General features: G+C 39.8%; 1 protein-coding gene and 1 non-coding gene across 2 annotated transcripts; both read left to right on the top strand.

The window, feature by feature from the left end:
* Positions 1-279: 279 nt before the first annotated feature.
* LOC140708566 (POTE ankyrin domain family member H-like) lies at positions 280-15,117 on the top strand. Its single transcript, XM_073019523.1, has 8 exons — positions 280-429; positions 1,063-1,646; positions 6,311-6,425; positions 6,585-6,758; positions 9,568-9,674; positions 10,998-11,135; positions 13,607-13,677; positions 15,098-15,117. Exons 1-8 carry the CDS (start codon positions 280-282, stop codon positions 15,115-15,117), a joined length of 1,359 nt encoding a protein of 452 aa, XP_072875624.1.
* LOC140712538 (U6 spliceosomal RNA) lies at positions 12,386-12,492 on the top strand. Its single transcript, XR_012094139.1, has one exon. It is a non-coding gene; the product is annotated as a U6 spliceosomal RNA (small nuclear RNA).
* Positions 15,118-15,317: the final 200 nt, after the last annotated feature.

Here is a 15,317-nt window from a genome sequence, read left to right as displayed (position 1 = left end):
CTCCGCGATTTTGAGGCCATTTGCAGCCAGCTCCCTCAGCCCCAGTTCTGAGCTGCAGCCGCTGCCAGGCACAACAGCACGGCCAGGAGTGTCTTGGGGGCTTTCTTCATAGGAGGCTGTCAGCATCCTCAGGTTCCAGGCGCTCAGGCCCAGTCCTGCTTCCAGAGGCTTTTTTCCCCCACCGGAGGCTTCTCAATGGCCTGAAAGCTCCGATGACTCCGGCGAAGTTTGCTGGGAACACAAGGCTGTCAGTGACATTCGTGGCGCCAAGACTTAACCATGCGGGTTGCACGGATCCGCCACTGTCTGTGCCACGTGCACTGGCGCCACCTGAGATGCACGCGCACGCCGCACGCGCACGCCGCACGCGCACGCCGCACGCGCACGCCGCACGCGCACGCCGCACGCGCACGCCGCACGCGCGAAACGGTTTGGCTGGCCTGTAACGGTTTGGCTGGCCTGTAACGGCTTGCACGTGCACACCACACGCGCTTAACAGCTTGGCTGGTTTGTAACGGCTTGCCCACGCACTCCGCACGCGCGTAACTGGCTGACCTGTAGCGGTTTGCACGCGCACGCCACACGCCTAACGGCTTGGCTGATTTGTAACGGCTTGTACACGCACTCCACACGCGCGTAACTGGTAACTGGCTGGCCTGTAACGGCTTGCACGCGCACGGCACACGCGCGTAGCGGCTTGGCTTGGCTTTGCGTTCTTTGCTTGGCTTGGCGTCGGTCGCTTGGCCTTCTGTTCCTCCTCGGACCTCCTTGGATTGACGTTTTCTCCTTTGGGTTGACCTTTCCTCCCTAGTTCCTTTGCTGGGCTTGACCTTTTCTCTGCTGGGTTTGGCATTCCCTTGGGTGGGCTGGGTGTTTTATTGGGGGGGTTGGCCCTTCCTGGGGTGGGCGTGGGTTTTCCCTGGGTGGGGTGGGCTGGGCTCCCCTGCTGGGGTTGGCAGGTTTTGGCTGGGGTTGATCTTTCTTTTCAAACAGATCGGAAACCCGGAGTTACCTGCTAGTTGGTGAAACTGGTTGGTAGACGGGATCTGCTGTTAAAAGCAGGTGGTGGCTGAAGTCGGTTCCGTGCCGGCTGCGTCCTCCGTGAAGAAGCCATTTGGTTTCAGGAGGAAGATGGGCAAGTGGGGCTGCCACTGCCTCCCCTGCTGCAGGGGGAGCGGAAAGAGCAACCTGGGCGCTTCTGCAGACCAGGACGACTCCGCCAGGAAGACACTCAGGAGCAAGATGGCCAAGTGGTGCTGCCACTGCCTCCCCTGCTGCAGGGGGAGCAGGAAGAGCAACGTGGGTGCTTCTGGAGACCAGGACGACTCTGGTATGAAGACACTCAGGAGCAAGAAGGCCAAGTGGTGCTGCCCCTGCCTCCCCTGCCGCAGGGGGAGCGGCAAGAGCAACCTGGGCGCTTCTGGAGACCAGGATGACTCCGCTGTGAAGACAGTCAGGAGCAGCAAGAGCAACGTGGGCGCTTGGGAAGAATACGACGATAGCGCCTTCATGGAGCCGAGGTACCACGTCCGTCGAGAAGATCTGGACAAGCTCCACAGAGCTGCCTGGTGGGGTAAAGTCCCCAGAAAGGATCTCATCGTCATGCTCAGGGACACTGACGTGAACAAGACAGACAAGCAAAAGAGGTAACCGGGCCTGGGCTGGGAGGAGGAGGGACGTGGGGGGATGATGGGGACATACCCTCCTGGTGGGGGAGGAGGGGGGCCTGGCTTTCTTGTCTCCGCAGGCCCCACACCACCCTGGGTGTGGAAACCTCAGCGAGGTCAGAGGTCAGGGCACAGGTCCCTTCGTGAGCCACAACACAAAACAAAACTTGAGCTGATTTCCAATCCAATTATAATTTCCCTCACAGAACACTAATAGATTGTTTTAAAGTGATTTAACTCGAAAAATTAAGTTGATGCAGCGGATTATTTTTAATGTACACATTTTAAAGCAATGTTCTATGTATTATAGAAAAGTGTATATTGAGAACTAAGAACGAAGCCCCATAACATATCAACTTCAAGGCTAAATATTCTTCAAATAAAATCCAGTATGGATTTTTTATCAATGTACCCTATGTAAATATGTTCTTTACTGAGGAACCTTAGAAGGAAACTGAAATGGCAAGAAGGTTTGTGTGCTTGAAAAGGAAGATTGAATTTTCTGAAGATGTGAGCTTTTTCTGTTTATCACTTTTACCTAAGCCAAATAAAAATAGGAAAGTTTTAGAGTTTTTACACATGCTGTCTTTTATTATTGTGATAAATTATTTTTTTGTAACAGAATGGAAAAAGACTTGCTTTTCCAGATATCAAAATGTGCATGTGCTATTTCCACAAATTGTTTACTAACAGCCGAAAAGATCAATGAGTAGAACAGAATAGGAAATCCAGAAATACCCAAATATATGTAAGAATTTAGCACTTGATAATGGTGATATTTTGTATTATTTAAAAAACGTGGATTGTTCATAATTCATTTTTGGAGAAAACTAGCTAGATTTTTATGTCACAAAAATTAGAGTATAGATTAAAAATTTTAAATATACAAAAGGAGAAACATACCAGAAGAAAACACAAATGCCTATTTATATATGCAGATATATATATATATATATATATATTTTTTTTTTTTTTGACAGAGTCTCACTCTGTTGGCCAGGCTGGAGTGTAGTGGTGTGATCTTGGCTCACTGCAATCTCTGCCTGTTAGGTTCAAGCAATTCTCTGCTTCAGCCTACTAAGTAGCTGGGATTAAAGGCGCCTGCCACCATGCCTGGCTATTTTTTTTTTATTTTTAGTAGAGATAGGGTTTCACCATCTTGGCCAGGCTGGTCTTGAATTCCTGTCCTTGTGATCCATGCACCTTGGCCTCCCAAAGTGCTGGGATTACAGGCATGAGTCACTGTGCCCGGCCTATATATGCAGATGTAATAATAAAATAAGCATTCTAAAATTGGGCATAGAACTTTTTAGCGTATCTACCAGTGACCTACGTACGTAGGAAAAGAGTGTTCCTGGTAGGAGAAGGAATTTAAGTTAGAGGAATGAAATACTGTTTTCTACTTAAGTTAGAAGAGGAGTGAAAGGCCGGGTGCAATGGTTCACGCCTGTTATCCCAGCACTTTAGGAGGCTGAGGCAGGCGGATCACAAAGTCAGGAGTTTGAGACCAGCTTGGCCGGTGTGGTGAAACCCCATCTCTACTAAAAATACAGAAAATTAGCTGGGCATGGTGGCATGCACCTGTAATCCCAGCTACTCAGGAGGCTGAGGCAAGAGAATTGCTTGAACCAGGGAGGTGGAGGTTGCAGTGAGTCGAGATCACACCACTATACTCCAGCCTGGGCAATGGAGTGAGAGTCCATCTCAAAAAAAAAAAAAAAAAAAAAGGAATGAAATACTGCTTTTTATCCACAAAGTTTGTGAGGATGAAGAACAGTGGTACATATATAGTTGTTCAAAGTTTAAGTTGCTGCAGCTTTTCAAACACACACTTTAGTGGTAAGAACCACATTTTTTAAATGTATATGCTTTTTACTGATCAATTCCATTATACTGAAATATCTTTACGAAACAGATACATCTGTTTTTCTTAGTATTGCTTAAAACAGCAGTGTATTTAGAAGAATTCATAGATTTTATGAACAAATTTCGGTGCATCCATAGGATGGAATAATAAGTAACTATTGAGGGCGTCAGTAGGTACAGAGATATGTTGACATGCAAAGATGTACTTTGCTATATCAAGTGAGAAAAAAATCAGTTTGTTACACATATACACAAGTATAATCTGCTCTTGTGTTAGCTGAAAATATGTAGAAAATATAATCAAACTTATTTCTGGGGATTTGTAAGTGAAGATTTTTCCTTTCTCTTATCTGTGATTTCTGCAATGAACATCTGAAGTTTAGTTAAGGTTCATTAGTAATGAAATAATCCTTGGGAAGAGAAGGAATATGCTGCTTGCATAGATACAACTAATTTCTCACATTCTATTATTTATTTTTATTTCTGTGGATGGCTGTCTTCTGTGAACTTTCATCCTCTTCAGAAGTAGAGAGATTCTGTTTACTTGTTCCTGTAGATTTTATTGTATATACATTTTATTATATAATTATCTTTTCATTATATATAGGTTAACATGTGTAAAAAGTGTGATTCATTTTAGTTGAGTTATGTACTTATGAAAATTAAAATAGCAAATATAAATGATTATTACTGTTGCAAATGTATTCTCCTACTCTACAGCAGTTTCCTTTAAAAATATTGAACTCCCAAGCTGCGTTTATCCATTCTTTCAGTCCATTTAGTCATCAGACATAAGCCAGACACCTATTATGTGGCAGGTGTATTCTACTATCTCAGGATCCTTCCATCTTTGAAAACTTCATGTTTACCTGCTGGGCATGAACAAGCTGAGAGATTTAAAGTTGGAGTATTAGGACTTAATCTCATTTGAAGCTTTTCCTCCCTCCTTTCAAACAAAAACATTTCTGAAGGTAGAAAATAGTAAAAGATAACCTTTAATTGCCTTTTTGAACATTTATAAGTCTTGGATAAAGACTGTTTTAGTTGTTTTAAGAACTAAAATGTGGTAGATAAACAGCAGGGAATACTATGCAGCCATAAAAGAAAGAACGAGAGCATGTCCTTTGCAGGGACATGATGGTGTTGAAAGCCATTATCCTCAGCAAACTAACATAGGAAGAGAAAACTAAATACTGCATGTTCTCACTTATAGGTGGGAGCTAAATGATAACACACAGATACCTAGAGGGAAGGAACACACACTGGGGCCTATCAGAGGTGGAGGGTGGGAGGCAGGAAAGAAGCAGGAAATAGAATGAGCAGGTACTGGCTTAACGCCTGGGTAATGAAATCATCTGTACAACCAACCCCCTTGGCGCACGTTTACCTGTGTAACAAACCGGCACATCTGCACCTGTACCCCTGAATGTAAACGTTGAAAAAAGCTCCACAAATAGTTTCATAAATCCATTTTAAAAAGAGAAAATTTATAACAGTCTTAAATCCTAATAGGAAAGATTGGAAATATCTGATGTACATACATTGTATAAATCTAAGTATTGAAAAAAATGAGCCCATGGTATTTATTTGAATTTCCAGGTTTTCTTTGGCTTAAAGATTTTTGAAAACCAAACTAAGAATTAGTTTATTTTAGAAATTTGTTTTTGTTTTCACCTCAGCCCTCTTATTCCATAGGTTTTTTAAGAACTAAAATTTATCTAAATGCTGGTCATCTGACTGGAACAGCCCCAGACCTGTTATAACATATTCTACTTAATGTAAGGCACCAGGGGTTGTATGATGCCCCGTGATTTTATGTCTCAATAAGAGAATTATTTAAATGCCGCCAATTATAGTAAATCATGAATTGTAAGTGGTATTTCAGTGGAGACAACATGGAGACAATGATCATCTTCGAATCACTGAAATACAACGTTACCTGTAGTCTTTAAAACATACCTGAAAGTGTAGGTATAATTGTATCATCTCACTTAATTCAAATGCCTTTAGGGTATTAGTAAAAATTATAATATCTAACAATTATTGAGCTGTTTTTTGTGTTAGGAACTATTCTATATCTTTTGTGTAGAGTCTCATTTAAGCATTACAGTGGTTTCCTGTGAGAAAGCGACTATTTTCATTCCCATTTTATTTATTTATTTATTTTTTTATTTTTTTGAGACGGAGTCTCGCTCTGTCGCCCAGGCTGGAGTGCAGTGGCTGGATCTCAGCTCACTACAAGCTCCCGGGTTTATACCATTCTCCTGCCTCAGCCTCCCGAGTAGCTGGGACTACAGGCACCCACCACTTCGCCCAGCTAGTTTTTTTTGTATTTTTTAGTAGAGACGGGGTTTCACCGTGTTAGCGAGGATGGTCTCGATCTTCTGACCTCGTGATCCGCCCGTCTCAGCCTCCCAAAGTGCTGGGATTACAGGCTTGAGCCACCGCGCCCGGCCCATTCCCATTTTATTGATGAGGAAACTGAGACACCAAAAGGCTAAGCAACAGCTGGGAAGTGACAGAGCTTCAAGTAGGGTTCCAGCCCAAGCTGAAAGTCATCCAAGGGCTGTGCTCTTTCTATTCAAATAGGCTACTCTTTCATTAATACAGCGAGTAATGAGAGGTAATAAATAGTGTGCTTTCTTCATGGGAAAATTAAATGTTTGTTTTGAAGGCAGAGTAATAGCAGGCTATTCAGTGTTTGCAATTACATGAATCATTGATGTGCCTGTAGCTAGTACACTACAATTTCCTAAAAAGTCTTCTCACTTTCCTAGGACTGCTCTACATCTGGCCTCTGCCAATGGGAATTCAGAAATAGTAAAACTCCTGCTGGACAGACAATGTCAACTTAATGTCCTTGACAACAAAAACAGGACAGCTCTGACAAAGGTATGCAGTAGCCAACTGTATCAGCGTGAGATGTGTTTGATTTCAATACATAGCATAAAAATGAGTTTTCTCCTCTAATTGTAACTAGTTGGTGAAAGCTGTGGAATGTTACTTGGAATTCCTAGCATTTATAATTTGTTTTTGGTCTAACACTGACAGGCCGTACAATGCCAAGAAGATGAATGTGCGTTAATGTTGCTAGAGCATGGCACTGATCCAAATATTCCAGATGAGTATGGAAATACTGCTCTACACTATGCTGTCTACAATGAAGATAAATTAATGGCCAAAGCACTGCTTTTACATGGTGCTGCTATTGAATCAAAAAACAAGGTATAGATCTACCAGTTTTCTTTTCAAAATACTGAAATGCATTCATTTTAACAGTGACCTGTGTAAGGGCCAGTTTTCCATATTTGGAAGCTCAAGCATAACCTGAATGAAAATATTTTGAAATGACTTAATATCTAAGATTTTATTTTAAATATTGTTACTTTCAAAGAAGCATTCGAGGGTACAGTTTTCTTTAATGCACTTGTGGTAAATACTTTTTTTTTGAAAACACTGAATTGATAAAAGGTAATACTTATTATATTTCAATTTTTCCTTCCTAGGTTTTTTTTTCCCTAATGAATGTAAAATGGCAAAATTTGCCCTGAAAGAGGTTTTACATGCAAACTCCAAGAACACTTAAACATGTTTCAGTGAATAGAAATCCTGCTGCTTTGGCAAGTTCCTAAAAAACAGTAATAGATATGAGGTGATGCACCTCTCAGTGGCAAGGCTTAAGATATTTCTGATTGCTCATGAGGCAGAAGTGGAAAGGGAAAAAGAGCAATCAGAAATATCAAGGCCAGTTTGGAAATTAGGTAATGGAGGGAAAAGACCATGAAGAGGTTGTGTGCATATGCATGTGTGTGTGTGTGTGTGTGTGTGTGTCTGTCTGTCTGTCTGTCTGTGTGTTGTTCATTTATTTGTTTCCTTTGTATGGTGAGACAAGGTTCTCTTCAATTTTAGAGAATGACAGTTTTCATTTTGGGAGAGGGGGTTAGTGAGTTGTGAACTGCCTAGAGATCAATTTTAGGCCTCTGAAGAACCAGATTGGCAGTGGATAGGTGGTCATGTAATGGGAAACCCTTGAGCAGAGGGAATAACAAGTAATTAACTGACTTAGTATCCTATTCTGGTAGAAATGGCCAATTAGAGTCTCAACTCTGCTTTCAAATCTAGCATGTCTGGATGGGAAGGTGGGAGATAAGGAGCTTTAAGTAACAAGATCAAGTTGGATTTTGAGTTTACTAGACCCTGTTCTTCTCTTACTGGGGAAAATTATGTGGTGTTTTCAGCAAATGAGTCTGTCTCCTACTCTTTCCTCTTTTTGGCCAAATCTTCAAATGAGAAAGGGAATTGGTCATGTGGGTGAGAAATGAGACTGAAGTAACTGTTGTACTAGCTTCCAGCTAGAAATTTGCATCCCAGTAACCTGAGGAAAATTTTTAAATAATCAATAAGTCTAGGCTTTTTCCTGAAGATTTTGATAGAGTAAGTCCAGTAAAGCCTAGATATGTATGTTTAAAAATGTTTCCTTGAAGTCAGGCACGGTGGTGCATGGCTGTAGTCCCAGCTGCTAGGGAGGCTGAGAGGGGAGGATTGCTTGATCTCAGGAGTTTGAGTCTAGCCTGGTTAACATAATGAGACCCTGTCTCTAACAACAACAACAACAACAACAATTTTCTCAAAATCTGGATACACACCTGCTTAAGAACCACTGAATACATAAATGTAATATGTAAATTCTTATATCTCAGAAACTTAAGATATCTGTAGAAGAGTTGGAGTTGGATATGTGCTGATTTCTTTAAATCTTTCCTATCCAATTACATTAATCTGACTTTTTTTGTTTTGAGATGTGGTCCCACTCTGTTTCCCAGTCTGGAGTGCAGCCCCGACCTCCCCAAGCCCAGATGGTCCTCCAACCTCAGTTTGTATTTCTCTCTCTCTCTTTTTTTTTTTTTTAAGTACAGATGAGGTTTTTGACATGTTTCTCAGGCTGGTCTTGAACTCCTGGGCTCAAGTGATTCACCTGCCTCAGCCTCCCAAAATGCTAGGATTACGGGTGTGGGCCACTGTTCCTGGCCTAGTCTGACTTTTGTCTCTGTGGTGAGACACTAAAATGAATATTATTGGCAATATCTATCAGCTTACGGAGTAATACCCTTTCCTTCCTACCGTCAGTTATTCACTGCCATTCTGAAGGTCTTTAGAAATGTGCGGTGAGTAGTCTTTGAGTCAGTAGAGGATGATCCTCTCGGGATTTTGTGTCTCTTTGTTATCATTCAAGTGCTTAGGTCAGTAAGTCGTTGTTAAGAGCAGAGTTTTCTCAATTAGAATTGTAGGAAATTATAAACCGTGTTTTTGTCAATTGAAGCTGTATTATGGACTATCCAGTGTGTCTCGTAAGTATGTAGAGCTTTGGCATAATCAGCATGGCAGTTTTAAACACTAGAAACCATGGAGTTATTAAGAATACAGCTAGGAATTCTGTTAATTTAGTTTTAGTAGTCCTATGAACTGATTATCTATTAACAATCTGGAAAAATTAAATACAAATAGATTTTAAATAAATAAATGTTGGGAAATTTTTTCAAATGGGCAGTATGAGTATTAATAGCAATTTTTATTGCACGTTGGAGCTTGAACTTTTGGTAAAACATGTGAAACTAAAGAAATATTTTACATGCAAATTATTGCTTTATACACAACAGTTTTTCTTAGGGTGGAGGATATAGAGACAAAAGATACAGCCCCTGCCCTCAAGAAGCTCTTTGTTTAGATGGGAAAAATATTATCATCCAATAATAGCTTGCCAAATGGTGGGTTAGAAGCAAAGAGTCTTGGAAGCAGTGAATGTTGAAAGTGAGTTTTTGAGATGATCAGAGTTGATGTGGTGAGGGAGAGAAGGGGTGTTTCCAAGGGAAGGAGCAGCACGTGGGAAAACACAGAAGATTGAGGAGGAAGCAGCTACATTTTATTTACTTTGTATGCATGTAAGTCCGTAGGATCTTATATAAAGTTTCCGCTTCAGTTGAGGAGTATGTCCTTTTTTGAATTACATTCGTTTTTGCTTTATATTGTTTTACAGCATGGCCTCACACCACTGTTACTTGGTGTACATGAACAAAAACAGCAAGTGGTGAAATTTTTAATCAAGAAAAAAGCTAATTTAAATGCACTTGATAGATATGGAAGGTATAGTTACTTCTTTTAATCTGTGTGTTGTTAACTGGATTGATAGCAGTCACTCAAGTCATAAATGTTAAATTAATAAGATTAATGTGTACTTATTGGGACAGTGATCAGTATCAACACAAATCAGTCAGGTAGAAAAACAATTATTTGGACTGGGCAACATAAAGAACAGTTTTAGTAGGATTCATCTCTTATTGTATTGACTGATGTTCTTTGTTGTATGATGTTTTGGTTACATAATCTTATGTTAGCTAGAGGGATTTCATATTAATTTTATGAAGTGTGAACTTTAAGTTTACTTTATGACTCAGTATTGAACTTCTTAACCCTTTCTACCAGTTTTTAACCTCTGTGTCTTATATGCTTTTCCACTAAATACACTGTATTAAACATAAATAGGGGTTGAAAATGCTATTGTCTTTTCAATGACTGTGCTTTAAGTTGCTTTCTTTGAAGAATATTAATGTTAGCTTATCCCTTTATGACAATTAATTGCTATTCCCACATACTATGGGTTCAACAGCTTTCTTCCTTTTTTATTTCCAGTGTATTTTGATGTTTTTATTTTTAATTGGTATGGAAAGAGGGAGTGAAGATAGTTTTAAGTGGATACACTTTTCCTTTCATGAAGGCAAGCTGTAGGTGGGTGATAAAGAGAAAAGAGCTAGGCTTTGGATTCACACAAGACTGAATTTAATTCCTAGCTTTCTTACCTGCTAGGTGTGTGACCTTGGGAATGTTACTTACCACCAAATATGTTGTCATATATGAAAAGTAGGAGAATATATGCTTCAAAGTTGACTGTGCATAAGTAAGAGAGAGATATATGGCACTTAATACAGTGCCTAGTACATGCTTATTGGCATCATTAACTGACACTCCTGTGACTACTATTCTTACTATTATTATTATTACTGCTTTCAGCATGCAGAGAGCTCTTGTTTATGTTACCCTCTAGCTGATTTTCTATTACAGCGTATCAGTCTAGGGAAGCTGTGATGAAATCTTCACTTAAATCTTTGTCCACTTCAGATAAGTGGCCCTAACATTGTTTCTTGCCCATCAAAGGACTTTAAATTAGTAGCTTCTACTATGCAATGCCCCAGTGAGATAAGAGGTTTCCTTTTTGTCCCTTCCTTTTAACCTTGGTGGTATTTTACAAAGATGAACACTTGAGCACCCAAGATGCTATGTCTTTTGGTGCATGTAAATGTTTGATTCTGCATGGAGAGACAAGATGTTAAATTGGTAAAATATATCAAATTAGCTTTAAAAATAACTTTATTGCAGTTCCTAAGGGAGAAATTATCTCTGTCATTTTAGAACTGCTCTCATACTTGCTGTATGTTGTGGATCAGCAAGTCTAGTCAGCCTTCTACTTGAACAAAATATTGATGTATCTTCTCAAGATCTATCTGGACAGACGGCCAGAGAGTATGCTGTTTCTAGTCATCATAATGTGTAAGTGTTTACATTAAAAGGGGAGTTAATGCTAAATTGAGATTTAAAATAATTATAACAATTGCATCTTACGTATCAGGTGAGATGTCATAGTTCGGTTCAGGTAGTTTTAGTCCCCTGCATCAGCCAGAAATCAGAAAAAAAGCAAGACAAGTTAGAAGTACCAGTGGGTGGAGGATTCTTTATCTCAGGACTTTTAAGACCTTTATCCTTAGAGATCCCAACATTGTTCATTTCATCCAAGTATAACACCTATGCATGGGATAAAAAATGGTGTCACATCTTTGATTTTTCTGATTAGTTATTTGGGTCTTGAAATGTCCAGTTTAGCAGAAAGTCTTGTACTGTCCTCTGGGGACTATCTCCTACATACTCCATGAATTTTTCAGGAACCGAAGGGGTTCACTAAATCCAAGGAAGACAGTCCCTTTTATCAAGTCAGAAGGAGGAGGAAAAAAAGGACATTCCAGTCATTCTGTTGTTTCCATTGTTTCTGTGGCTGCATTGTTGCCACTCAAACTGGTCCTGCTGCCTGGTAATGGTTGACCTTTGACACCAAGATGCCCTTACTGATTCAGATCCCTCAAGCCTTCCTGGCAATTCATGCGGTGACTTTGAAGTTACAGCGTATTTTAGTTCCCATACCTATGCTTATATGCTCAGCCATTGTTCCCAAAGCACCAGCACCCTGCTCTGGCTGCTGGGCATCCTGACTTTATCCGCAGACAAAGTGAGCAGATTGACCCTTCCCCCCATATTCAGAACCTAATGAGGAACTCACATCTTAGCCAAGAATTAGCTGAGACCTTCATGGTCAGAGATCCTTTGAGGCAGTTGTTGGTCTTTTCTCTAGCAGATATCAGGTGGGCTTGTTCTGAAGGGTCAGAGGGGTTCAAATAACGTGGGAGAAAGAGATCAGTGTTTGTTTCTTCTTCTTTGCTACCAAATCTGTGCTGTGAGGCACCTTTATATCCTGTATAGAACCTTAGGCAGGAGAAAGTCCTATATGAACCTTCCCCTAGCAGGGACTCCCGGTTGTGGTTGGCCCCTTGAGTGATCTGTTTTACATGATAATGAAAATCGTCCAAGCTACTCCTGTCTCTAGCTCAAGATTTTAAAATGTTTTGAAATTCTACCTCACAGGAAGCCATTGAAGAGAATTTTCAGAATCTCTTCAATGGTTAGTTGGACTTAACAGAGCCAAGCCTTGTCCATGACTCATCACTAATCATGTGTAAAAGTAGGGCTTTGTGCTTGCTTCGGCGGCACATATCCTAAAATTAGAACAATACAGAGAAAGTTAGCATGGCTTCTGCATAAGGAGGCAGCACAAATTTTTGAAGCATTCCATATTCTGTGCAGTCACTGGAAGGTCATTTGACTATTTGCTGACTAGCTGTAAGGAAACAGTATGAAGCAAAGCAAAAGATGGGTGCCACCAAAATACTGAAATTGTGATTTGTGCTGCAAAAATAGTCATGTAAGATGGTCTATGAGATGACTTAGAGCTGAATAACATGTTCGGTGCAAAATTATATTGTTAGCATGTATGTCGAAAACTAGAAAATGTCAACTTACAACTTCTTCATGGAAACTAAAAAAAATAAAAGAGTTTTGGTCTCCCCTGCCAGCTGGCATTGAACATCAATATAAAACGTTATCCTAACAAACATCTGGCTCAGAGTTGGAGTCTGTAGAGAAGGATCATTGGTCCAAGCCAAGTCTTAACATCCATTAGTTTTTCTGCCCTTGGTGTGATTGGTCAACTCCATAATAGTGTACAATCACATTAGCTACTTTAATGAGATATTTATGAATAAATTTAGTTGCAAACTATGACATAGTTGAGATGCCCTGAATTATAAGCCATAAGGAGTAGGACAACTGAAAAGCAAAATTAGGACTTAATAACATTTTCTGAAAACTACATTTGCATATTAGAACCTACAAACAAAATACACATTGGGTTTTATTTGGGATTCCAAGATAATTTTAGTCATAAAGTTTAGGAACAGATTATTCCATTGCTTTACTATTTCTCTGAGCATTTAAAAAATATCTTGTTAAATCTTTATAACAACCTAGTGAAATATGAAATAAGGCAGCAAAGTCCTCACTTTGTTGAAGAAGGCATTGAGCCTCAGAGAAGCAAATTGTCCAAGAAAAAATAGCTGTTCATTATGGAGCTAGGACTTATGCAGAGCTGAGATGCTTTCTATTATGTCATGATAATGTAAGCTAATTTACTGGATCACAATGCCCTTGATTTCTGAGCATTTCACCTTACATTGTTTTCTTCTTTAATTAGAAGCTTAAAGAGAAGTTTGTAGAATGTACTCACAAGTGAATGGGATAATACTGTTAAGTTCTGATATTATGATATTAGAAATACTCTAAGAATTTTACGTTTGGTAAGTATTTTTTATATCAGTATTAAAATAGTAATTTGGTTTATTGCATTTTATACATAGAATTTGCCAGTTATTTTCTGACTACAAAGAAAAACGGATGCTAAAAATCTCTTCTGAAAATAACAATCCAGGTAAGACTTGTGATAGTGAATTACTTTAGGTCAGTTGTCCCCAACCTTTTTGGCACCAGGGATTGGTTTTGTGGAAGACAATCTTTCCATGGGCTGAGGGAAGGTGGGAGTGGTTTCAGGATTATTCAATCATGTGACTTTATTGTGCTACTTTATATTATTATTACATTGTAGTATATAATGAAATAATTATACAACTTAGCATCATGTAGAATCCGTGGAAGCTCTGAGCTTATTTTTCTGCAACTAGACGGTCTCATCTGGGGGCAAAGTGAGACAGTGACAGATCATCAGGCATTAGATTTTCATACGAAGCACACAGCGTAGATCCCTCATACGGGCAGTTCACAACAGGGTTCATGCTCCAATGAGTATCTAATTCTCTGACTGGTCTGACTGGAGGCAGAGTTCAGGCGGTAATATGAGCTTTGGGATGTGGCTGTAAACACAGGCGAAGCTTCCCTGGCTTGCCTGCTGCTCACCTCCTCCTGTGTGGTGTGGCTCATAATAGTCCATGGACTGGTCCCAGTCTGTGGCCTGGGAGTTGTGGACTCCTGCTCTGGGTGGTCCTACCATAGATAAAAAAGTAAAGTAAGGAATTTTTTATCACAAGAATGCTAAGCACAAGTCGTGTTACACATGCTTGTCCCAACAAGGTTTCACTATTACTGACTTCATTCCTCCTCATTTGAAGTTGGAAAGAGATACATTTACTTTGTTGGAACAAGATGTGTTCTACCTGCTAGTTAATTGTCATGGTAACAGTAATTTTTTTAGAATAAGATGCTCTGCTATCATTTGCCAAAAGATTGCCATAATAAATATACAAATTGCCCCACTCTAGGCTCAGTAGATTATAATAAAAGTAGAAAAATGTTTCACAAAAACAAAAATGCTAGTATGCTACTGGGTTGTGGACACTTGATACATTGTATAATCCAAACTGTAGGAGGACACCTTTAGCTATCTATTTATCACAGAGCTTCTGTAAGGTAGGTTTCATAAGTTGCGGGAGACAAAGATGGAACAGATGTAGTTTTGATCTTTAAGGTGCTCATGATACAGCTGTCTCCATTTCTGTGCTTTTTCAACAGAATTTTCAAAGAACACATTTCTATCTATGTTTTCACTTGTCCACTTAACAAATAACTATCAAATATCTTTTAGATACTAACCATTTTTGTAATGCTACAGAACACAAACAAAAATACAGACAGGAGCTTGTTATTATCATTGTCGTTTTTACTATTTTACTACTTTGTTCGGTGCTTACTGTGTGCTAGATGCCCACTGGAAGCTTATAATTATGATTTATTATATATTGATTATGTGCCAGACATGTGTGATGAGGAATAAAAGTTTTGGGAAAAAAACAGGTGTGATTTAAGGTAAACATATAGAGTGAGAAGAGTTTTTCTAGGTAAAGAAGCAGAAGAATAATGTTTGGCAGAAGGAACATGGAACGAGTTGGCGTGTTTGCCAGAAGGAACGTCTAATGAGATTGCCTGTTTGGCAGAAAGAGCAGCAAATGCAAAAGACAAGATGCTTGAGTGAACTTTTCAGGGTTTCTGAGCAGTTCACTTTTGCTAGTACCAAAAGTGTGAGATACTAGAGGTTGGGAATGAGGTGAATACTTAGCT

Source organism: Chlorocebus sabaeus, chromosome 9, assembly GCF_047675955.1.
Source record: "Chlorocebus sabaeus isolate Y175 chromosome 9, mChlSab1.0.hap1, whole genome shotgun sequence".
Classification (NCBI taxonomy): Eukaryota; Metazoa; Chordata; class Mammalia; order Primates; family Cercopithecidae; genus Chlorocebus; species Chlorocebus sabaeus.
Note: the sequence above shows the minus strand (reverse complement) of the source record. Positions and strands in the feature narration are given on the sequence as shown.

Coding starts and splice junctions, on each gene's coding strand:
- LOC140708566 (XM_073019523.1), top strand. CDS start 280: ATGCGGGTTGCACGGATCCGCCACTGTCTGTGCCACGTGCACTGGCGC. Junction 1,647..6,310: donor AAGACAGACAAGCAAAAGAG/GTAACCGGGCCT, acceptor TCACTTTCCTAG/GACTGCTCTACATCTGGCCT. Junction 6,759..9,567: donor CTATTGAATCAAAAAACAAG/GTATAGATCTAC, acceptor ATTGTTTTACAG/CATGGCCTCACACCACTGTT.